Raw genomic sequence first — 26,121 nt, forward strand, 5'->3', positions numbered from 1 at the left:
CCACCTTTCTATTTCTGCTTGAGCGACTTCTAATCTTCTTATGGCGTCTTCATTTTCATGTTGCAACTTCTTCATTATGTCAAAGATTTGTTGCAAAGTGGAAATGTTCCGTCTTCTTCCAACTAAATCTCATATTGTTGATTTCTCATATTTTCCTTTATAAAAGTAAAAAGACTTTTTCTTGTTTTTTTATCAATAAAAAATTAATTAAATAAAAATAAATATTTGAAAGATACTCTAACTCATATAGATAAAATATAAAAAGACAATACACCTCCAACCTCGAGTTACTACCCAAATCCATTGTATTTTTCATTCCAAAAGAGATATTCGAGAAACCTCATTACTTACCTTCACGGAACAAAAAAGGCAAATATATATATATATATATATATATAATTTACTTCCAAATAAAGATAATGTTATATTGACCTGAATTTTATACAACTACATTACCATTTTCAATACTATTATTTTAATATTTTTTTTATATAAATTAATTATAAATTTACCCTTTATTACATTTATTTCTAAATTCATCATTGTATATAACTCTAAGAGTTCTAACACCATCATTTTTCTCCAATTAAATACTCCACTAGCTTAGATAACATGGCAAGAGGGCAACAAACCTAACCTAAAATAGTTGCATACACACACAAAAAAAACACAAGAGTTGAATTGCACCAACATTCTTCTTCCTAGCTGAGACTAAATCTTCCAGCCTTGGAAATTTCTGCATAGTCTTAGGAGGCTCCAAAGCAAAGCATTGAACCTTCCTGCCAACAAAAAAACAGGTAGCTCTCTTCCTGCTACAACATAGAAATTGTTCCCGTGTGATCATTCCATGCACCTTGAGAGTAGTCACATATGCTTCCAACAGGATTTGCCAGACATGGAGCAGCCAAACCATCTCTTGCAGTGTTCTCCTTTCCCCCTTCTAAATGATCTGTATTTAATGTGAACGCCAAATATTCTGACTTAAGGTTTAAAGAACTATCAGTATGAGAATTCAAGTATTTCCTTGATGTTGTATTTATAAGGAAATTTCCTTTAAACCTTTCAAGAGGGGTTGTCGAGTACCAGAAAGTAACAGTGTTAATCAAAATGGAAGACTTGAGTCATCATTGGGCTATTGCCGTTCGAGTTTTGATTGCGGAGATGCTCGGTGTAGGGACAAGGATTGAGGGAATAACTCGGCCAATAGAAGACTTGCTTAGTCGGAGCCTCTGATTTATGCGGGTTCACTTCTAAACTATAGTAGAAAAGGACAATTTTGCATCGTCACTGCCTATTACTCCATCTTCACGGGTTTCCTTATATATAACCACCGTCTTCTTCCTTCTATATGCCCTCAAACCAAAACCTGCTTCAATCACTACCCAACATATGGATGCCCCAACCCTCCTCTTTTCCGAACCCGATCTCTATTTACAAACTCCCGCTGGCAACCGCATTCCAGCGCACGCTACCATTCTGGTACATCTTTCTTCTTTCTTCTTTCTTCTTTCTTCTTTCTTCATTCTTCTATTCATAATTTAATTTAATTAATTTGTCCCCAAGGCTTCTGCATCCCCGGTTCTACAAAACGTCATAAAATCCTCCAACCGAATCGTTAAAATCCACGGCGTTCCAGACGCCGCCGTCACGGCCTTCGTAGCGTTCCTCTACTCCGCCAGGTTCCTACTTAGTTATTTGTTACAGTAATACGAGAGTAGAGATGGTGAGTTAGTTATAACTAATGGCTGACGAGGAATGATAGGATGCGTGCAGATGCACGGAGGAAGATATGGACAAGTACGGAATGCACCTTCTGGCACTGTCGCACGTGTACATGTTGAAGCAGCTGAAGCAGCGGTGCATCAAGGGACTGGGCGACCGCGCCAGTACGGAGAACGTAGTGGACGTGTTGCAACTGGCGCGGCTCTGCGACGCACCGGATCTCTACCTCAAGTGCGTCAAGTACCTCACCAACCGTTTCAAAGCGGTGAAGGAAACCGAGGGATGGAGATTCTTGCAGAACCACGACCCCTGCCTTGAACTTGAGATTCTCCGATTCATGGAAGAAGATGAAAAGGTAATGGTAACTATATTACTTATCGATGTGATGTGAGATCTGGAATAAGAATCACAGTAGTAGTTAGTTAATTGGTTGTGTTTTGTGAACAGAGGAAGAGGAAGACGAGGAAGAGGAGGGAGGATGGAAGGTTGTACACGGAACTGAGCGAGGCGATGGTATGTCTGGAGCACATATGCACGGAAGGGTGCACGGAGGTAGGGCCGTTGGAAGTGGAGGTTGGGCGAGGGAGAGAACCGTGCTCAAAGTTCGGCACGTGTCAGGGTCTGCAAAATTTGATTCGACACTTTGTGACTTGCGAGAGGGTTAAGGGACGGTGTTTGCCGTGTAAGCGTATGTGGCAACTCTTCAAACTCGACTCCTCCATTTGCCTGCGACACGATTCCTGCAAGGTTCCTCTCTGCAGGTCACCATCCTCTCTCTTTTACCACTTTTATGTTTTTCATAATCTATAATTTACATTAAACACGGATTCACTTTCACTATTTTTTTTTAAAATATAAATTTCAAAAGTTCTATAAATTTCTTTATTATCTTAATAATCATATGTATTAAATTTCACTCTTTTTTTTAACTATATTATTTAATAACAAAAATTTACATATTTTTAAATATCATATTATATCTTCAAACTAAAAGAACTAGTAAACATCTAAATAAATCTAAATCACAATACATGAAATTTATAAGTTGAATGGATTACATATATATATATATAAACTTTTTTTCCCTAACATAACAATGGTATTTGACATTTTGGTAAACTGAAAAGGTTTATGTACTATAGATAATATATGAAAATAGGAAGAAAAAGATAGAGAAAAAATAAATGTGAAATAGGTGTTTGTGATGTACGAGTATCCATATATGTATTCTTCCTCCTTTAGTAAGGACAAGGATGCGTGGATATTCTGTGGTTTTGGACACGTTGAAAGAGAAAGAAAGAAGTGTTGCGATGATATGTGTAGTATTTTTTGATTTATTTATAGGTTTGGTTTTGAATGAATGTGACAGGAAAATTAGATTAAGAATGGAGGAAGAGAAGAAGAAAGGTGACGCAAGGTGGGAAGTACTAGTGAGGAAGGTGGCCTCTGCCAAAGCCATGTCTTTCTTGGCACTGCCAAAGAGGAAGAGGGTTGAGGAAATTAGAGGAGAGGGACAATAAAAATACCTACCATCCCAACTTTCATGTATACTCCATACTTTATCGTCTTGCTTCTGTAGAGAGATGTCGGTGTACTCTTAAATACTATAAAAAAAAGTTTGAACTTAACATTTAAAAGATCTTACTATTTAAACAACTTCACTTCTATAAAGAAGTTTGTTATATGATCTACTAGTATTACAGACATACAAGATTTTCACCTATAGGAAAAAAACCTATGAACTAACTTAAATGACGGCCAAAATATAATCAAAATCATAAACTCCTAAAATAAATATTATTTTTATCTCTTTAAGAAGTAAAATTTAAGAGAGTTAACTACTTTTCTTGTTTTTTTTTTCTTTTTTTAAGTGAAAGGTTTTTTTTTTGTTCTATATCGTTGTGAAAAAACACGGGTAAGACCCTTATTTTAATTTATATGATATAAAATATTAAAATTACCTGTTTTTATTTTGTATTTTTTCCTTTTTCTTCAATAATTTCTTGCCACGGTAATTAACACTGTTAATTTTATTATTTAATGCTCATGTGTTATAATTATTAGAAGGACACCCAAAAGAAAACACACATGTATATAATTTTAAAGTCTTTACTTTTAACATTATAGACAAAATATTGTTTAAACTCATATGAGATACCAATAAAAAAAAAACTCATTTATTACTAAGAGGAAGCATTTTTTTTTAAAATTATTCATTCATATTTTTAATATCATTTAATATTATCTTGAAAGTATGTTATGTTGTATTTTATTATTAAGAAAGGTTCACGACTATTGTTTTGTTTGGATTGAGGAGGGGATTTGTGAGGAGAGGGAGGGAGTGAATTTGTAAGGATTAGAGAGGATGTGTAAGGATATGTGAAGTTGTTTGGATTGAGGCATGATAGAATGAATTTGTGAAAATGATTTATTATAAGTTTACAAATTTATCCTTGTTATTAAAAAATATTTGAATAATGAATTATGATTTTTTTAGTGTAGGTTTGAATTAATTAAATGTTTTTAATATATAATATTCATAATTATTTATATTTTAATAAAAAATTAAAAAATATAATAGAAAATATTTTTGTGTTAAATTGAAATAAATTTATTTAATATATTAAAATTTATGAAAATAATATTTTATTTATTATTTTTTGTATAAAAAACTTTCATGTTAGGCATCATTATGTTACTTGACATCTTAGTTAGGCTGACACCTCAAATAACAACAATTATTTGTCATCACATGAAAAAAAAAATATTATTAAAAAAAAAGAAAATACAAAAATATGGGGACTAAACCAAAACTCATATGTTAACAAAAACGATACATAGGTAATAAAGAATTCTAAGAACAGACTAGATGGAAACCTATTATACCAATGAAATGATTTTTTTATGAATAAATCATAAATTAGCAGCACACGCATTCCCTTATGAGTAACGCTAAACCTGATTTTTCCACAGTAATTAAGACAAGTATTTCATCGATTACGAAACACATCAAAGGAACATTTGTCCTAGTAGTATTTGTTACTTTATATAACTATATATATATATATAGTTGATTATTGCTGATAAAAAAAAATATATATATATATATATATTGTTGATTATTGCTGATAAAAAAAAATATATATATATATTGTTGATATTATAATTTTATTTTTTTATTTTCATTATTTATAATGATATGTTGTTATTAATAGTATAATTAAATATTTTTTGAAATTATAAATAATAAATAAATTTATGTAATATTTAATTTTGTATATTAAAATACATGCACAAGGATATTTAGGTAAAATATAATAATCCTACATAATCCCCACAAATCTCTTCATTTTGTGAAGAGTGAAAAAAAATCATTCAGCTCTCGCCCATCCACTCCTCCACCCTCAAAACCCTTAAATCAAACACAAAAATACCTTTCCCTCCTTCTGATGGAAATAAACATACCTTAAAACTATGGTATATATTGTAAAAGTCTATTACACGTAAATTTACTATACATGTTAGAACAAGTCTACAACTACAAGATAAGTAGACTCAAAGAAAGGATTAAAGCAAGTGTGCTCCTTTCTTATATCTTATGAGGGATTAACATGAATAATAAGATAAGTGGTTAGTAATGAATTGTTAGAGAATATCCGAATTGATGAAAGAGAAATTATGGTCAATGTTAACTTGAAAAGAAAAAGTTAACTAATTAGGAAAAAGAATAAAAAAAACAATTAGTAAATGAGTTGGAGGAGACAAAATTAGGTTATCTTATTGACAACAATAAGATCTGGTATTTAAAAAAGTATTTTGAATATTCAATAAAATAAAAAATTTAATAAAAATTTAATTAAAAATATTTAAATTGATTTAAAATTTAATTAAACTAAATTTTAAAAAAAATTACATCTGTTTCTTTATATGCATATATAAGTTTTAATAATAATTTTCATTTTATTAATTATTAAAAAATATTATTTTTTATAAGCATTTAAAAAAATCATTAAAACTGAAAGTCTTAATATAATTTTAACAAAATTTCATTAATCAAAATTATATAGGTTGATAAGACTTGTTGTAGTTAATACCAAAATTATGTCACCTTCACACCACAGTTTTCATGTCACATTGACAGTAATTATTAATATTGGATGTGACTTACTTGCTAATCTTTCCCCATGCACCACTTATATTTTCCTGAAAAATAATACTTTCACAATTTACGGAATTATATATGATTTTTGATGTAAAAAGTTTAAAAATAAATATATATAATAAAAAATAAATTTTTTATATAATAAATTTAAAAAATATATATATAATAAAAAATAAATTTAAAATTAACAAATATAAAAAAAATTAAATTATAATATGGTTATATAAAAAATATGATTAAAAACCAATCTCATTTTAGTAAGAAATTAAAAAATGAAAAATTACACCACGCCACCGTCATGCACCCACCCAAATTTGTAGTCTAGTTTCATTTTGAATTCTATCCCGTTCCTAGTCACCACAACAAGCGTTTCATTTCATCGGTGACATTCTGTCTTTTTCAAAAAAACCAATTAATTAATTAACGTTCGTTTTTTCTCCATCTTCTTCTTAACTTAAGGCATTAAACTGTCACACCAGCGGTGAAGTACAATGGCTACTAGTGGAGGCGATGAGGGTCACAACAACCCTGCTCTTCACCCGGATTTGGATATTCCGGATACTCCGGATCTCCAGTTCGCTGAGTTCGGATCGGGTTGTTTCTGGGGAGCGGAGTTGGCCTTTCAGCGAATTGAGGGAGTGGTGAAGACCCAGGTTGGATATACTCAGGGTCACACCCCGGATCCAAATTACAAACTGGTTTGCACCGGAACCACTAACCACGTTGAAGTGGTTCGGGTTCAGTTCGACCCGAAGGTTTGTCCCTACGAGAATCTACTTGTTCTCTTTTGGTCTCGACATGACCCAACTTCCATCAACCGCCAGGTACGTAAATCTACGGAAATTATTGGGTCAAATGGGTAATGAATTTCAAGTGTTTTTTTTTTTTTTAATATAATTTATGATAATTTTTGTGGTGGGAAAGTTTGGCTGTTCTGGTATGTATACATGTGGAGTGAAAGACTTGGGCTTGATTGTTTTACATATTTTAGGTGATGGTTTCCTATTGGGAATTTCATTTGGGTAAAGCATTACGTGCTCTTAACAAGAGTTTTGGTCACAATGTTCAGCTTTTTGCAACTGCAATTTTGATCATACTTTTTTGACAATACCAAAGATTATGACAGAACCATAACAATTATTGTAATTTATAACATAATACAAACCATTAGTAAGGTAAAACTTTCATTATAATTAGGAAATACTACCGAATTAACCTTTAAAAGTATGAATTTTGGTACTCCAGGATGTAGTTCTTGAGTTGCATCTAATTTTAATTTTATAGCTATGTATACTTGTTGTAGAGTTAGACTTTCACCGGTACAAAGCTTTTATAAAGTAGAAATCCTTGGTGTAGAATTTTCTTCATAAAGGAACAATTCTGAAAGCACCAAGAAATTGTCTTTTGTGGAGGCTGTTTTCTTCTTCCATAAAAACATGTTATGTTCTTAGTTGTTTATTCATGTGTGTATAAATCTCAGGGCAATGATGTGGGTGCACAGTATAGATCTGGAATATACTACTACAACGAAGACCAGGCTCGTTTAGCCCAGGAATCGAAAGAAGCAAAACAGTTGGAGTTGAAGGAGAAGATTGTGACAGAAATACTTCCAGCTAAGAGGTTCTACAAAGCAGAGGACTACCATCAACAATATCTGGAGAAAGGTGGAGGAAATGGTGAAAGCAACAAACAGTCAGCAAAAAAAGGTTGCACTGATCCCATCAGGTGCTATGGCTGATGATGGATGAATGGTGCTCACTTGCTTGCTACACATTACATCATGTCTACCTTCTATATCAGCCATATAATGTGTTTTCCAATATAATAGTATAATCCAAAAATAAAATGTCATGGTGTATCTTCAAAGTGATCATATCATATACAATCTGGACTCTAGTTGATCAATTTCTATTTATATAAATGTTTTAAAGTTATCACTTTGCATTCAATACTTGGCTATAGAAACATGAGAAACTGCTAGCACTCAAATCAAATTAAAATACTTATTTCTGTCTGATGTAATATATTGATGGATACATTGGCATAGAATCTTAGAAACAAACTAAAATGAAAACAACCAAGGCTTATGAGAGTTTTGATTTTGTGGGAGGCTTTCAAAGTTCATCTTTGGGAGATGAGAAAGATCCTGTTGGATTATCGGAGGAATTTTTGATTGGGTAGGAAGGCAACATGGCTATGCCACAAAGTCCCTCCTTTTTAGATATGTTCCTTTGCATTCTGATGTAACCATGTTCTCCCCATTCTGGTCCCCAAGAGTTCCTCACTATCCAGTAATTAGTCCCATCAACAGTTGTTCCATACCCCACAATCGCTACACCATGATTTAGATCCGTGCTACAATCACCAGTAAATACTCCCTGCAAATTTTTTTATACAAAATTATGATATACCCTTTTGCTTCAATGTTGATTGAGAATAGTCAAATTATAGCAGCATACCTATTGAAACATGTTCAGTGGTAGCTGTTGAAAAAAAATTACACTAAATTAGCGAATTAGATATTTACCTCAGAGTAGAACTGGAAATCAGATCCCCCAGCATCAATGGCTACAGAAACAGGTTGGTTGGCAACAGCTTTGAGCAATGCATCTTCATCGTTAGCAGGGACATTCTCATGGCCATCAATTGACACAGCTAGGTCATTCACCTACCACATGCAAGATTTTTGGCAATTTTAGATTTCTCAAGTTATATTGGTTTCATTAAAAAAAAAAAAAAAGTTTGGCCGAACATGCACCTTTGATGCATCACAGGTTCCTTCTTGAGCTTTGTAAGGGTAATTGCTTTCTGTTGTTATGCCTCCCTTCTGCTTGATGAACTCAAAAGCAGATTCCATTAACCCACCATTGCATCCTTGGTTTTCTTCCTTGTCACAGTCCACCAACTCTTGTTCAGACAACGCGACCAACTTATTTGTCTTGATTTGGTTAATGCCTTCAACAGCTACAACAGTTGAAAACGCCCAGCAGCTACCTACACGAGACATTAATCAAAAGATATTTTGCATGAATTGAAGCTTAAAAGACAAAAAAAAAACAATGTTATTAGAAGCTATAGTCTATATGACAATTTTATCTTTCTGGTCGAGTGGACTGAAAGATATCCATGACAGAACAAAACAATATGATCACATCACACCAAATCCACCTTACAGTTTTTTACTCAATAACTGCAGTTTTATCCCATTAGATGAAGTCAACTATTACAGTGACATTAAAATCGATTAAAAGCTAATTATCAAACGTTCTTCACCTAGTTTGAGGTCTATGATTAATGAGCAGTGATAAGTTAGCTTACCACATTGGCCTTGATCTTTTACATCAGTGACGGCACCTTTCTTTCTCCAATCCACAGAAGGAGGAACACTAACAACCTTCTCATACATGAAGGCCCCGTTCTCATGTGGCGTGCCTCGGAACATTCTGTGGTGATTAACCTTTGAGCCAGCATAGGTACTCCTGAATTCATGGTTGGTCATGTCAGCGAACTTGTTCAGTTTCAGCTTGTAAGGCTTATCCATCTTGTTAGTGTTATGCACATGCATAAGATTTGCTTTGAACACGTTAAACCGTTTGTGCTTCTCACCGAGGCTTCGCGAGACCGTGTGGTGACTCCTCCATCTCTCGTACAAGTCCCACAAGCTTTCCTCAGACGCCAAATCCTTGTCATGAAAATCAAAGCTATTGGCCACTCCAAGAACCAAAGAAAAGGACAGAACAACCCAAAGGAGCTTCTTTGTTGCCATGTTTGTGTTTGGAATCAATCAACTCAATGGAAGATGAGAAGGGAAGGGAAGAAAGGAGGCTTTATATAGGGAAATAAAAGTTAACAAGTGAGAAGAAAACAAAAGCAATAAATAATGAGGAAGTTACATGTTCCTTATGGGCATCAACAATGACCAATCATGAAGATACCAAGCTGTGGCACACACTCAGAGAATTGTGGGGAACAGATGTAGGATGTGTTTGTGTTGCTCAAGCATGGAAGTGAAAGAAATTAAGGAAAAGGAAACTTGAGAAATTTTCTTTTGTATTATTTTTAAGAATTATGTGTTAGGTGCCGACCCTGAAGCTGTGACATGCAATCTGTTATCGTATGCTTCAAGGATCATCTTTGTCTTGCATGCTGATCACGCTATCAGGTTAACAAGGGGTGGTGCAGGAGAGTGAGCAACATGGTTACGTCCAGTTTTGATTTGCAAGTGGAGTGAAAACATTCTGAAAACTATGAAAACACTATCATAACTGATTTTATGATATAATATAACAGGGAGTGACTTTTTGAAAGGTTTGGGAAAAAGTGTGAAAATGTATCCGAAATGTAAGAGTTCTGTGGTGCTACGCACCATAAAGTGCAGCCTAAAACAAGATATTTCTGAATAAAGCTACTTTTCTACACTTCTAACTTCTTCTGATTAGTAATTTAACTAACGTGTCTGTTATAATTAAACGTATAAAACAAAAACTGACGTGTCCTGGAACAAAGGTTACAATTTTAATTATTGCCGTAGTAAAGACTAAAAATGAAACTCTAAATCCGAACATTTAAAAATGAGTTAGAGTTATCCAAATAAAATCGTTCAAAATCTATTTATTCAAAATGTGTTATATTGCAATAATTCAAAACTCTTTGAATATAGTGTAACCTCATTTTATTATAAATTTAAGTGTGACTCTAAGTTACTAAGTATAAATGAGTATCCTATATAGTATATATAAATTAGATATTTCAGTAACATAAAAAAAAATTACAAATATATGATATTTTAAACATTTTATTTTTATCGACAATAAAAAATAAATAAATAAGAACCACTTCAAGGGTGACTCAACCCTTATACACGGTATCCAAGCACCTATTTTAGCCAAAAACCTCCAAAACTAACTAAAAAAACTTTGCCCTTACTACACCTAACAAACTTCAAAAACCAACCTCATACACACCACAGGATCCAAATACCAATCAGAATAGGAAAACGAAGCTAACCGAATATTTGTAGAGACCCAAGACCAAACCTTTACTTGCACCAAAGCAAATACTTCAAACGCATCAGTCACACCTCTTTTGAAAACAATATAATTCATGTGGTTCTAGATTTCGCTTACCACCCCGACCCAGATTATGTTCCATACGATATTAACCGATTTTGAAGAAAGACTCATCCTAAATTGATCAAAGTTAGACTTCGGCTCAATGTGGGACACAAACGAAACCCCAAGCCATCTAAAGCATAAAACCAAACTCGCCAAGCGAAACTACAATCGAAGAACAAATGTCTGCAAGATTCTTCCTCCTTTCCGCACAAACAACACATCGAGCTTTCTACCAACACCCCTCTTCTACTCAGATTTACCCTAGTAGCAAGCTTGTTTTCCATCAACCTCCAAGCCGTAAGCACTGCAAAGGGTATTGCCTTGCACCTCCACAACTTACAAAAAATCGGAGAAGAATACGCCTTTTTGTCCTTCCTAACAAGATTGTAGGCAGAATTAACTGAAAAAGTTTGGAGACCCCCAGCCTTCCAAATCCAACTATCATCCTCTTCCGAACCCTAGCCTCAAGCAGAAACTGACTCAACTGATCCGCCATAGACTTCTCCCAGTCAAAAAACGATCTTCTCCAAGCTAGTTGTCAAACCCAAACGCCATTAGACCAAAAGCCAAGCTCTGCCAACTTTGCGTCTTTGACAGAACTAATAGAAAACAATCTTGGAAAGGCATTCTTCAGCGCCTCGCCATTCAACCAATTGTCCTTCCAGAAATAAATGTCCTTCCCGTCACCTACTTTCCACTTGAAACTGTCTTCAAAACTTCTCTCCCAACCCTCCGAAGTCCACACCTCTTTCAAATCTTTCCACCAAAGAGAGCTCCTCCTACCTTTTCCTTCCTCTCCCAGACTTCTCCACCCTTCGTATTTAGAAATGAGAACCTCCTCCCAAAAGTCGCCCTCAACCGAACCCAGCCTCCAAATCCACTTCCCCAACAAAGCCAAGTTAACAAATTTGGATCAACAATTCCTAGCCCCCGAAACTCGCGAGGCTTACAAACCAAGCTCCAGGGAGCCCAAGCAATCTTCCTTCCTTCTGCACCCCACCCCCAGAGAAAATTCCTTTGTATCCTAACCAGTTTTCCTGCCACCCCAGAAGGCAATTTGAATAACGACATAAAGAATAACGGAATAGAAGAGAGCACGGACTTTATCAAGCAAATCCTCCTAGCCATCGTTAAACATCTTCCCTTTCACCTGCTTAATCTAGCCTGAACTTTCTCTATTACTCGTTCCAAAAGGCATCGCACTTATGAATCCCTCCAACTGGCATGCCCTAGTAGATAAAAGGGGAGACCATCGTGTCGCAGTTAAGAATAGCTGTGAAACACTGAAGCGCGACCTGGTCCACCTCGTCCCACCAATTCTACTCTTCGCAAAATTAACCCTTAACCCTTAACCCTTAACCCGGAAGATAGCTCAAAGCATTGCAAGATTGCCTTAATGTTAAATACACTTTTGGTATTTGCTTCACAGAAGAACAGAGTATCGTCAGCATATTGTAACATATTTACCTTTACTTTATCCTTTCCGACCTCCAAACTGTCAATCAACTTCTTTTCTTTTGCTACCCTTATCACCCCAGCTAACCTTTCTGCCACAATGAGGAAGAGAAAAGGAGCAAGCAGATCGCCCTAGCGGAGGCCCTTTCTAGAAAAGAACTCCCTAGTTGGACTCCCATTTGCTAGGACAGAAACCGAAACTGACTCTAAGCAACCCTTTATCCACCGGATCCAACAATCGCAGAATCCCAACCTCCTTAGCATATAATAGATAAAATCCCAATTCACCGAGTCATAAGCCTTCTCATAATCGACTTTGAAGAAAACACAACACTTCCTATTTCTCTTGTAGTCTTCCAGAATCTCATTTGCAACTAACACACTGTCCAATAAACATCTTCTTTCAAGAAAAGTCGACTGTCTAACATCTATGATTTTACCTATCACCTTTTTCTATCGCAAGGAGAGCGCCTTAGAGATGATTTTGTACAAGCAACCCACTAATGAAATAGGTCTAAACTCCCCAAGTTGTTGAGGATTTTCTACTTTTGGTATCAAACAAAGAAACGGCGCGTTTGAGCCTCTTGGCCAACAGCCATAACCTGCAAAATCCTTCACTGTCGACACCACATCCTTCTTCAAGATGTCCCAACAAGATTTAATAAAACCAAAGTTAAACCCGTTAGGACCGGGACTCTTTGAACTATCGCACCCCCAAACCGCTGCTCTGACCTCTTCTTCTGAAAAGTCACCAATTAATCTTAGAAGTGTTAATCTCTTTGTATAGGTTGACTCCTACTTTATTAGTGTTCAATTATTTCTTTAAAACATTCAATAGTGATTTCAAGTAAGGCCAATTCATAATATATAAATGGGTGTAAACATCATCTTATTTGTTTTGTAATAGAGTTAGATTTAAAGTTCGCTCCTCAAAAAGGATATCATAACTATCTAGAATATATTACAACGAAAGTTTATTGGATCTATCGTTTCATCTTCTATCAGACTACTCATAAATTTTTAGTCTCGCACAAATTGACAATCTCAGTATAAGAGAGTGTGTTAAACATTTTATATCGACTAAAAATAAAACTAACTCATAGTATATAAATAAATATAAACTTAATATTTTACAAATCGATTCTTATAAGATTGAGATATCTAATTATCCAGATCCATTACAGAGAAGTTAAGAAAAAATTATTAGGCAGAATTATAAATCTAGAATTATATAATCAGAAGTAGGTAAGTTAATTTGGCAAAGAGCTAGAGTTTGTAATTCCAATTTGGCAAAGGTTGTATTCGGCAAAAGCAATGTGAAAGAACATTTTTTATTCATGAACGGTTCAGTGGTTATCATTTGCTTGTTGTAAAGGATTGCAATAGCGTAATGCATTGGGCACCAAAAATTATTTGTGATTTAGCCTTTATTAATGTGTAGACTTTTGGGTGAAGTATTATCTGATGTTGTCAATTTTGTTATCTTATATTCTTTTTCATGAAAGGATTAGATCCCTCGCGTGCTTTCTCAAAATATTTTCTTCTTCTTTCTTAATTTTTCAAACATTTTATTCTTTTTTTACTACCACCTCAAAGTGCTTTCCCGCTTTCTACCTCACCACCGGCTTAAAGTTAAGCTTTCACACTCTTTTAGATGTTCACACTTACAACTTCTATTTAAGCTACACCTACACCTCCAACCATTTTGCCAATTTTTTATTTTAAATATATTATTCACATAACACAATTCAAATTTATTAAATTTCAATGTTTTATTTTGATAAAAAAAAGTTAGTTAGCACTAATAGGGTACTATCACATGATGTTGGTGTTGGAGATCCCTCCTTAAAATGTGAGATTATGACCAATGAATTGGTAACTGATCCATTGAATATATTTAATTATGACCATTCAAATGTTTTTTTTAAATTGTAAATCTCTCTTGAAAATGTAATGAGTATTAATCTCTTTATTAAGAAGCTTTCCTCTCATTCTCTGAATAAAGGGAACTTTTGAGGAAGAGAAAAAATGAAGCAAATGAGAAGAGCAACATAGAGAGAGAAAAAAGTGAGTAGATATCCACCATAATGGTGAGATTAGAAATCCTAGTGAGATGCTAGAGATACTTTGTATTTCATCCTTCTTGGGTGAGATTAGATATGCTAGAGAGACTTTGTATTTCATCCTTGTTGGGTGAGATTGAGTGTTATCCTCACGGAGTGAGAGGAACAAATATTGTAATCTCACTTTCATAGTGGAGGGGTTTTCCATCGTGATTGTGAGATTAGAAATCCTAGTGAAATGCTAGAGAGACATTGTATTCCATTCTTGGGTGAAATTGAGTGTTATACTCATAGAGTGAGAGAAACAAATATTGTAATCTCACTTTCATAGTGAAGGCGTTTTCCACCATAATGGTGATATTAGAAATCCTAATGATATGTTAGAGAGACGTTGTATTTCATCTTTGTTGGATGAGATTGAGTGTTATCCTCATAGAAGAGTGAGAGAAACAAACAAATATTGTAATACCACTTTCATAGTGGAGACGTTTTCCACCATAATAGTGATATTAGAAATCCTAATGAGATGCTAGAGAGACGTTGTATTTCATCCTTGTTGGATGAGATTGAGTGTTATCCTCACAGAGTGAGAAGAAACAAACATTGTAATCCTACTTTCGTAGCGGAGACATTTTTTTGGACTAGGTCCTGTGGGTTTTTATTTCTCAAATGAGGAAGTTTTCCCAAGATAAAAATTCTCAATGTCATTATTCTATTTTTCTATATTTTAATTATTTGCTTATTGCTTCCGTAAGTGCCCATTTTGTATCTACACCAAAGGGGTGGATTAATTCTGAATTTTCCCAACAGTTGGTACTATTAATCTTTTTTCTTATTTATTTATTTATAATGTTTTTTATGTCCCTGAGTCTTCATTTAACGTATTATCTATTAGTCGTCTCACTCGTTCCCTTGATTATGTTATTTCTTTTACCAAAGATTATGTTTCTTTACAAGACCAGAGTTCGAGACAGATGACTGGAACTAGAATCCTAGTGTTGTCAAGATGCAACAGCTTGTTCCAAGTTTATCTAATGTATATAGTTTATCGTGTGAGTCGTGTCAGTTAAGGAAGCACATTCATAGTTCTTTTCCTAGTAGTGTCTCACAACGTGCTTCATCTCCTTTTACCTTAGTTCACTCTATCATTTGGAGACCAAGTCGTATTAAGTCTAATTTAGGATTTCATTATTTTTTTTTATTAATGACTATTCAAGATGTACTTAAGTGTTTTTAATGAAAAACCGTTCTAAGTTGTTTTCTATATTTCAAATATTTTACAATGAAACTAAAAATCAATTTAGAATTTCCATTCGAATTTTGTGCAGTGATAATGGACGTGAGCATCTTTCTCATTGTTTTAAAATTTGTATGTCTTCTTATGGTATTCTTCATCAAACTTCATGTGCTTATACACCTCAACAAAAATAAACATCTTGTTGAAACAACTCATATTATTTTAATCCATGGTGATGTTCCTTTTTGGTGTGATGTTGATCTTAGTTCATGTTATCTCATTAATCACATGCCATCTTCAGTTTTAGATGACAAAATTCCTTATTTTATTTTATTTCCACATGACCCTCTCCACTCTTTACCTCCCAAAATTTTTGGGGCCACATGCTTTGTTCATAATTTTAGTCTTGGTCTTGATAAATTATCTCCTAAGTCACACAAATGTGTCCTTTTAGGGTTCACTAGATCACAAAAAGGATATAAATCTTTCTCACCTTCTCTAAACCTTTATTTTATTTCAGCAAATGTCACCTTCAGTGAATTTTCCCTTTATTTTAAGTCTTGTCCTTATCCTTCTATGTCTTCATCTAATCAAGTTAATATTCCTCTTGTTGTGCTTAGTACACCTAAAGATTCCCCACTGCCACCAACTCTTAAGGTGTATAATCGTCATCAAATGTCTCATCGTCCATCATGACTCTCTTCTAGTGCCAACACCTCATCCCCCTCTCTAGCTCCGACAGTTGAACTTGATCTTCTTATTGTTATTTGTAAAGGTATACATTCTACTCGTAATCCCTCTCCACATTATATTGTTTTGAGTTACCATAGACTATCTCAACCATTTTATACCTACATTTCTTCTATCTCTTTTGTATCCATTCTGAAATCTGTAGGTGATATCTTAACTCATCCTGGTTGGCATCAGGCATGCTTGATGAAATGAATGTATTTCAGAATAATGGAACTTGGGAACTTGTTCCTTTACCATCTAGGAAATCTGTTGTTGGTTGCAGGTGGATTTTTTCTATCAAAATTGGTCTTCATGGTACTATTGATCGTCTCAAAGCTCGTCTTGTGGCTAAGGGTTATACCTAAATTTTTGGTTTAGACTATGGTGATACTTTTTCTCCAATGGAAAATATAGTTTATGTTCGCTTATTCATAGTCATGGCTGCTCTTCAACAATGACCTCTTTATCAACAGGATGTCAAAAATGCCTTTCATAATGGGGATTTGCAGGAAGAAATTTATATGGAGCAACTTCTCGATTTTGTTGCTCAGGGAGAGTCTTTTGGATTGGTATGTCGTGTAAGAATATATGGCCTTAAACGAGAGGGGGGTGAATTATTTAAGAGGGGTTTTTGAAAACTTTTTCAGGTTTAACAAAATTCTTTGTGTAAAACCAGAATAGGAATCAAGTTGGCCAAGAATTTAAGCAATTTATTCAGCAAATCAATAGAAAAATAATTGGTTGTTTATATCAGCAAAGCTTAAAACAGAATTTAAATGAGTTCAAAGTAAAAGAGAAATACACCAACAGTTTATACCGATTCACTCTTAAGAGCTACATCCAGTCCCCAGAATACCACTGGGTAAATCACAAAGTAATCAAACCAGATTAAAAAACACAAACCACCAAAGTAGTGACCTTGAACCATTCAAGAAACACACTACCTTTGGCAAATCACACCAAGAGTATTGATCTTGAACACCTTAAGAACACACAATACTCCTTGGCAACACAACACCAGAAATACAGTAGTTTTAGAAAGGATTACACCTGATCACAGTACAATCTGAATTGAATACAATTGCAATCCTATTCCACTCTCTCTTGAAAATCCAAAGCTTGATGTGAATCTTGAAATCTTAAAATCAATTCTGTCAAACTGAATTTCTCAAAATTGTTTCTTGCTTATTTGAAAACATAAACAAACCATTTATATTTTCCAAAGATTGGTCATAGCAATTAATGAAGGAGCGTACTCAGTTGAAAAACATTTAAAGCAGATTCACCATTCAAAACAGAATTTTGTTAGGATTTTCAAACAAACAATCGGTTGAAACTACGAAACAACCGATTGTTTGGCTTGACAATCAAGTCAACCAAACCAAAATAGTTTTCAACCTTTTCAAAACTCCTAAGAGGTTGATTCGACAAAACAACAGGTTGTTTTTCACTTAGTTGGAAAAACACTTGATTTCAAAAAGGTTTTTAATCACATCAGATTTAGATTCAACAAAGGAGTGGATCACACTTTATTCTACCCAAATCTCACCCAAACACAGCAACAACACTAGCTTTTCATCAAACACCTTGGATTTGGATTCTTCAAAGCACATGATCACTTTTGATCAACATGTCGTCTTCGCAAATCCTTATATGGCCTCAAGCAGTCTCCTAAGGCTTGCTTTGGAAAATTTAGCAATGTTGTTCAACAGTTTGGTATGACTCGTAATGAAGCAGATCATTCAGTTTTTTATCGTCACTTGAGTGTTGGGTGTACCTATCTTGTAGTATATGTTGATGACATTATTCTTACTAGCAGTGATCACCATGACATCTCACAAGTAAAACAACACCTTTGTCAACACTTTTAGACCAAAGATCTTGACAAACTCATATTTCTTGGGAACTGAGGTAGCACAATCAAATACTGGTATTGTTATCTCTCAAAGCAAATATGCATTGGATATTTTGGAGGAAATTGGGTTGATGAATTCAAAATTTATTGATACTCCCATGAATCCCAATGTCAAACTTCTATCCAATCAGGGGGAGCCTCTTTCAGATCATGAGAAGTACAAAAGATTAGTTGGAAAATTGAACTATTTCATTGTTACTGTCCTGATATTTCCTTTGCAGTCGATGTTGTGAGTAAATTTCTTAATTCTCCATGTGAAGATCATTGGAATACAGCCATTCGTATATTGAAGTACATTAAAGGCTCTCCTGAAAAAAGTTTGTTATATGCCATACTAAAGTCATTTGTTATTAAGATGTTGAATGGGCAGGATCTCCATTTGATAGGAGATCAACTTCCAGTTATTGTATCTCCATTGGTGATAACTTGATCTCTTGGAAGAAAAAGAAACAAAGTGTTGTGGCGAGATCTAGTGCAAAAGCACAATATAGAGCTATGACTTCAGCTACTCGTGAGTTTATTTGGCTTAAACAGTTACTTAAAGAATTGCAATTTGGAGAGATCACTCAAATAACACTTGTTTGTGATTGAAAGGACCAAACATATTGAGATTGATTGTCATTTCATTCGAGAAAAGATTATATCGAGAGATATCAAGACTAAGTTTGTTAATTCAAATAATCAATTAGCAGATACCCTTACGAGGGCCTAGGATTGATTACATTTGTAACAAACTGGGTACATATGATCTATAAGCACCAACTTGAGGGAGAATGTTAGATATTATGAGATATTATAGATATTGTTAGATATTTCTATTTATGTAATGAGCTTAGCCCATATGTTTCTTTTCCTATATAAACATAACCCTATGGTTCAATATACATAAAAGATTTACCCTATTCTTTCTTTTCTTTTAATAATCTCATACCACTTGAGCGAGATACCTCTACAGAGAATAACCCGGTTTAGTTTCCTCCTTTCTCAAACATCCACTTACATGCTCGAGCGTCTACCACTTGAACATTCTCATAATGATTAAGTGTTCTGGTTGAGTGATATACTTATCACGCTTACTTATCACGCTTATTGTAATAAGTTCTAGAACATGAACTCATTGTTTCACTAGTACTTGAACGCTCTAGACCTTGCTTGAGCATAATGACCTAGATACATGGTCTTCAATATTCAAAAACCCAAGCACCACCACCATGATTCTCACTTAAGTGACCAGACATTCACTTGAGCGACATCTCTAGTAGAGGAGAGAATTTGGCTTAACATTTCTTTTGCTTAAATACAAGCTTTCACTTGAACTATTATCCCCATTGCTTTAATGTCTGTAATATCATTTAAATGATGGTGAACAATAAAGACAATCATTACACACCACTTGAACATTGCTTGAGAGGTGAGTCACCGCTTGAGCAAATCGCACGAGTGATAGTGCAACGAGAGCAATATTTTTCAAAATATAGAAAATTCAACCAGAAGAAGCACAACTAAAACTTACTTTATTCATCCAACATATCAATCATATTGTTCATTTCTAAATAATTAATTAAATCTTATATTTTTTACATATCTTTAGAAACTTCAACTTCATTCAAAGGTACAAGTATATTCATTTACTCATAAGTTAACTTTATATATATATATATATATATATATATATATATATATATATATATATATATATATATATATATATATATATATATATATATATATATATATATCATGAACTCCCCTTACTTGGAAGTAGTGTGTTTAGTAGTTACATTGAAACTTTCAGAAATTCTCAATGTTCTAAGTAAATCACCCAAATATCAAATCTTACACCAACATCTTTTTCTTTACAAACATCCAAAGAGGAGAAAACAAAAATAGCACAATCTTTTATAGAGATTAAGCCACTTAATCCCCAATCACAATTTTAATTGTCCAATTTTTGTTTCTTATCTTTCACATGTCTTGGCAGGACAACAATGTTATAGTTATTTTCTAAAATTAATTTTTTTTAATAAAATATAAAAGAGTTTTAGAAAGATAGAATTATGAATAAAATAAAAAATATTGTCTATACTTTATTTATAATTTTTTTTATCTATTTAAAATTTATCTCTAAATGAAACTCAAGTCATACAAATTTTTGTAACCTAATACTGTTCGAACAATTTAAATAAAAAAATGTAGAGGAAATAAAACATGTTCATTGTTTGGTTGCACACCATTGACATGATTACTCATGTATAGGACCTTTTTGGTTTACTAAAAGGAAGCAAGGAATAACACGACACAACTATTTATTTGACATTTGGTTTTAAAAAGGGTCGAGACAAAAGAAAAATGTTAAAAACTTGCAAGAGCATCTTCAAGAGTGCACCCAGTTTGGTCTTTGAACTACTTTTTACAGGTCTTACCCTTCAACCTAAGATTCAAAACCTGTGATTCTATTTAGAAATTTATGCATTTTGGCCGTTTAGCTTTAACTTTTAACGTTACGTTAAAAGTATATATTGTTTTATTATAATTTTCTCAAAACAATATTTTGATTGCATCTACCTCTATAATTCGGAATCATAAAAAATTAAATTTATGGAATTAGTGAAACAATATTTGATGAGAGTATTAGTAAAGAGACGCTCCAAACACTCATGACCATGTGAAACAAAATTTGACTGGTAAGATTATATATATATATATATATATATAATTCTCAAGTCACTGTTGAATAATTGAGTGGATGGAGACAGATAGTGTAATTGACACCTCTCTTTAAAAATAAAACAAATAATGATTGTCTTATTAAAAAATAATAAAAACGCCAGCTTTATGTTATGCTGTCAAAAACAATGGTGTTTGAAAACTGCATTTTTTTTATCTGAAAGTGCATCAGTTTAGGTCAAAAAGTGAAGACCATCATGCAGTCACGCATATGTATTCTGCATTTTTTTTTGGATAGTATTGTTTGTTTATTTAGTTGTTTATGTACGTATGCTGACAAGAAAAGTTAATTTAAATGATAAAAAATTGTTTTTCTAAAGTATAAAATAGGGCGAAAGTGCTTGTTGACAGACTAGGACTATTGTCATTAAAAAACTGATATTAGTTGGAAGAATCTATAATGAACTTATAACAATTAATAACAATAAAATCTAAGCTAAGGGACCGTTAATAGGATTCATTAGATAAGCAGGATTTCAAAGTAAAAAGTGCCAATTTCAAACAAATCAGTCAAAAGTTGAGGGTTAGCTTGCATTTCACGTTGCTTCCAATGAATCTAAATAATTACAAGACGACAACATAAACTTTTATGAGATGGTCAATGAACTCTTCTCTTTCTTATTATTTCCCTTTTGGCAACACAAGTAATGGCAAAATTCATGCTGCTTTGGCAAAATTAAGCTAAACTGGCACTGTAAAAAAGTAAACACAATATCTTAATTGCGATAAGAAAAATGAATGCAAAATAAATAAGGATATTGAATTCATTTGAATTTTCATAAATCATAGCAACAGCCACCTTTGATATGATGTTCATTTCCGTTTTCATGACTAAAACAAGGTTAGAGTCGCTTCAATTGCAAATAGTAATAACAATGAAAAAACTAAGGATATTAAATCCCAAGTCCCAACATATCCAAATCTACATGAACATTGCAATGAAAGTATGAAACTGCACGAGTAGCATATGCATTCTGCAAACCATAAGTTAAAACCCCAGTGTAAGTAACTGTGTCTGTATCTTTGTACCTTTTCCTCCCATGTAGCAAACCCAGTGCCAATATAACTTATGCTTCAAGATCTTCAGCTTTAACGAATTCTATCCAGCCAATCAATGCTCTTCCGTGGCCTCTCAAACTGAACATCAACACTTCTCCTGGATTTATCTTGGAACTCAATGCTTCTTGATTTATCATTGTACTCTACGCTTCTTCGTGACCTCTCCATCTGATCAAATTGGACTCTTATCTTTTCTAACTTTTCAGTATTATTGAATTTGAATTCATGAAATTTCATTTTTTCTGTCCTATCAGTGCTTTTCCTTGGTTTGTCCCTCTGATCGGTACTCTTCCTCGGTGTTTCAAAGCAATCGGTACTTCCTCTGGATTGTTCAACTCTATCTACACTTCTCCTGAAACTCACTCTTTGGGATGGTGGCTTCTCCACCGAGGATATGAATTTTCTGAGATGTCGTAAATATTCAGGATAGAGTTCCAAATTACAGTGATTTCCTCCTTTGAGCCATAAAGGTTCATATTTCTGTTGGCACAGCTCCCACAACTGCTTGCCATGAGAGCAATCAACAACCTCATCAGCAGTTCCCTGAAGAGAGTATGGGAATGACTAGAGATTAGTAAAGCCACATGGAATGCTTTGTACCCAAAAATATGACTACAGAAAACCAATGTTTGCTAAGTTACCATATTCACAAGAAGTCCGATTTCAAAATGTTTAAATGGGCAACAAAGGCTGATTTCTCTTTAAATTTTATGCAGAAAAGTCAGCTATAATGAACATATTTCTACTTCTTGTGTTAACTAGCTCGTGTAAGTGTTGTTCCCCATTTATCAACGCATTTCATGATTTTTCATCACAAACGTCAGCAGCTAAAAGGCAGGTACTAAATAGTTACACTTAAGTTGTTTGTATTAGAAGAGATTCTATTTGTCGCTTGGAACACCAAGCCAGCACACTAAGCACTGTCTTAAGGGCTACGACCATTATAGAAGTTGGTAAAATTGGATACCAGTAAAAGGCATAAAGTAACTACTGAAATCATGATTGTAAAAAAATAGTAAGAAGATTCAACAAGATAAGCAAGGAATACTCACATGAATTACTAGTACCGGACACTTCACCAATGGAATTTTATCGATGTTCTGTAATATAACATAGAACTAAGCTCAGACACACCACATGCATCATTTTCAAATCAAATGACACCAAGCAAATACGAAATGAAAATTGTAACCTTATAAATGTCAAACCAGTATGTCCGTTTCACAGGGTACATGACTCTCAGTCCTGATAGTATAGGACTGTGGAGAACAACAGCCCTTAGTCGGGGTAAACGGGAAGCAAGATCCAAAGTAGGACCGCTTCCAACAGATTGACCATAAAGGATGATGTCTTCCTGCTTAGCACCATAGTTCTCTTCAAGATACTTATATGCAGCTTCAATGTCAGCATAAGTATTATGCTCACTTGGCTGTGGAAAATATGCAGATTAGTTTTTCCATGACGCTTCTGTCCGCTGAGAACAACAGAATAAAATAAACCAGAAAGAAGTGCATAGAGCAGTTACCTTTCCTGATGACTGTCCATAGCCAGAGTAATCATATCTGCATTATGTTTGATACAATATGCTTAAAAACGTTAGTAACATATAACTTTACAAATGATAAGCACGCATAGTACTTCAAGTAAACTTTTATCATTTTCTTTGTTTGGGGGGAGGTCCTTTAGATTAATTCTATCAAGTAAAGATCTATATAGTACAGTCTCAAACATGATTTCTGGTCGTGTGACCTCCTCATTTGTACCACAATAAAACATCTCTTGTGCAAACAATTATTTTACCACATAAAAAAGCAACATTCAAAAGAGAAAACAAGACTGAAATTAGCGGGGATAAAGTGAGCGTAATAGATTAGCATCTGATAGGTAACTTTTGGATGTTCAACTCAATCGTGAAATTTCTTTGCTGGCATTCCTAAATTAATCGTCATAGTTTACAATTTCAATGGTTATTATAGAGATGTTGCTGTAATCCCTGAATTGTTGGTAAACAATCGCCCCATGTGGAATTGTAATCGAGTAAATGACATACCAATTTGAGAAGTTCAGAAACCGACAACCCAACCATACCAACCCATCTAAATATCACTTATAACAGCAAAGGGATTTGCTAATACTAGAGAAAAACGTTCAAAATACGAGCTTTATTCCCATTGGAGATAAAAAAAAAAAATCAACCGGCACTTCCAGAAGAACCCAAAAGAAATCCTTCGAACATCATTAATGTCACACATCAATTTCTCGAACAAGTTAAGCCCCTAATTACCAACTTCGTATTCACTCACGTTCCACCAAGCTTCAGCCAAAGGTAAAGAGAACCACAAGTATAGATATATTCAAAAATACAAACAAAAGGCTAGATATATTCAAAATTCCAACTTCACATTCATCCCATTTAGCCGACATATTACTTTTTGTTTCCCCACAAGTATCTCTTTCGACGAAAATCTGGTTCAAACTACTATCGTACACTAGTTCCTTCTGCAAGGCTCAGCCCCCAATTGGTCATTTAGCTGACAAATTGAGTACAAAAAAATTTGAAAACGATCGAACACCACACTCCGAAATTCACCTGATCTACTTAACATAATCACACAGGAACCACAAAAAAATGATAAATTTAGCCCACTAGGCAACCAGGTCCACACAGAGGAACACCACAGGTGGAAATTACCACAGCCCCAAATCCTAGCAGATAAGATTCAAGTTAACACATCATCTTTGACCAATGAGCAACAAGCCCATCAACATCAACGACCATAACCGAATCAAGAATCCCAAACCCAAGAGAGAGAGAGAGAGAGGGAGGGAGAGAGAACTACAAAGCTTGAAGTAAATACCCGATGAGATTGACGCGGAGGTGGATGCTCAACTCTACGAAGAGCTCGTACATCTGACCAATATCGGCGGCATTGCCGTGGGAGTAAAGGACGGTAGACTTGGCGGTGGGATGGCGAACGTAGACGGCGACGATCTCCGTGCCACGGCGGTTGGGGAAGCGGAGAACCTCCACGTTCTCGCGGTGCGGGAAAGGGTCCATGAGCAGCAGCCCCGTGGCCTCCTCCTTGACCAGCCTATACGACGGTGGATTCGGAGGGAAGAACGCCAACTTCGCCGCCATTGAAGAAGTCACACCTCCCATCTTCTTCTTCCTTCGAAAAACTCACTCAGTCACTCACTCACTCACTGGCTTCTTCGATTCTCACATTCACCTTCACCTTTTTGGTGTGAAATGAACCTGACCTCACTCACTCGCAGGGTTTTTATTTATTTATTTATTTATTTATTTATTTATTATTATTGGGTTGTAATTAATTAGTTTTTTATTTGTTTTGGGGGTGGGAAAATAACAGTGTTAGATGATGGAGTCGCATTCTTATATTATTATTATTCCTATTCCTATTCTTATTCCTATTCCTATTATTCCCATTCCTATCTATCTATTAATTACTTGTCTCTAATACAGTTAGTTCCACGTGTTATCCTCTTGGCCTGGTGTTTTTTCTTTCTCACTTGTGGTCTCTTTATTCCCATTTCCATTTCCAACCATTTTATTTTCCCACCACCCTAAAATTATTATAATTTCTACATAATATATACTTTTTATTTAATATATTAAGTCATGTTTATCTGACTTGTTTGCTTACTTACTACAATTTGATGTACATTTGTTACTTTAAATTCTTTATAAAAAAATATTTTTTTGCTTGTTACAGGTTTTTAAACAATCAAAAACTGGAAAAGATCATCAATTTTATTATATTCCAAAACTATTGAAAACACTTTTTTATAAATTCAAATTCCTTCACAAATTTATTTTTCTATTAGAAACAAACATAAATTAACTTCTAATATTTAAAAAAAACAATTATTAAATTTTTTTTAGACTATAATCGCCTTTTAAGGATCTTGAAAAT

The 26,121-nt window shown here is 34.1% G+C and overlaps 4 protein-coding genes across 4 annotated transcripts; 2 read left to right on the forward strand and 2 right to left on the reverse strand.

Annotated features, from left to right (window-relative positions):
• The first annotated feature begins 1,271 nt into the window (after positions 1–1,271).
• Positions 1,272–3,359, forward strand: LOC137822929 (BTB/POZ and TAZ domain-containing protein 1). The gene is made up of 5 exons (XM_068627954.2): positions 1,272–1,479; positions 1,564–1,679; positions 1,774–2,077; positions 2,170–2,483; positions 3,092–3,359. Exons 1-5 carry the CDS (start codon positions 1,390–1,392, stop codon positions 3,240–3,242), a joined length of 975 nt encoding a protein of 324 aa, XP_068484055.1. The 5' UTR covers positions 1,272–1,389; the 3' UTR covers positions 3,243–3,359.
• Positions 3,360–6,375: 3,016 nt separating this feature from the next.
• LOC137823180 (peptide methionine sulfoxide reductase) lies at positions 6,376–7,818 on the forward strand. Its single transcript, XM_068628340.2, has 2 exons — positions 6,376–6,708; positions 7,365–7,818. The coding sequence occupies exons 1-2, from the start codon at positions 6,376–6,378 to the stop codon at positions 7,620–7,622; spliced, it is 591 nt and encodes a 196-aa protein (XP_068484441.1). The 3' UTR covers positions 7,623–7,818.
• A 44-nt stretch (positions 7,819–7,862) lies between these two features.
• On the reverse strand, positions 7,863–10,157 carry LOC137823178 (vignain). The gene is made up of 4 exons (XM_068628339.1): positions 9,203–10,157; positions 8,643–8,878; positions 8,412–8,552; positions 7,863–8,262 (listed from the first exon to the last, which is right to left on the reverse strand). Exons 1-4 carry the CDS (start codon positions 9,648–9,650, stop codon positions 7,999–8,001), a joined length of 1,089 nt encoding a protein of 362 aa, XP_068484440.1. The 5' UTR covers positions 9,651–10,157; the 3' UTR covers positions 7,863–7,998.
• An 11,709-nt stretch (positions 10,158–21,866) lies between these two features.
• Positions 21,867–25,617, reverse strand: LOC137820738 (alpha/beta-Hydrolases superfamily protein). Its single transcript, XM_068624970.2, has 5 exons — positions 25,045–25,617; positions 23,712–23,748; positions 23,379–23,615; positions 23,239–23,286; positions 21,867–22,729 (listed from the first exon to the last, which is right to left on the reverse strand). The coding sequence occupies exons 1-5, from the start codon at positions 25,344–25,346 to the stop codon at positions 22,217–22,219; spliced, it is 1,137 nt and encodes a 378-aa protein (XP_068481071.1). The 5' UTR covers positions 25,347–25,617; the 3' UTR covers positions 21,867–22,216.
• Between the last annotated feature and the right edge of the window lie 504 nt (positions 25,618–26,121).

The sequence above is a fragment of the Phaseolus vulgaris genome, chromosome 9 (assembly GCF_051622355.1).
Source record: "Phaseolus vulgaris cultivar YP4 chromosome 9, ASM5162235v1, whole genome shotgun sequence".
Classification (NCBI taxonomy): Eukaryota; Viridiplantae; Streptophyta; class Magnoliopsida; order Fabales; family Fabaceae; genus Phaseolus; species Phaseolus vulgaris.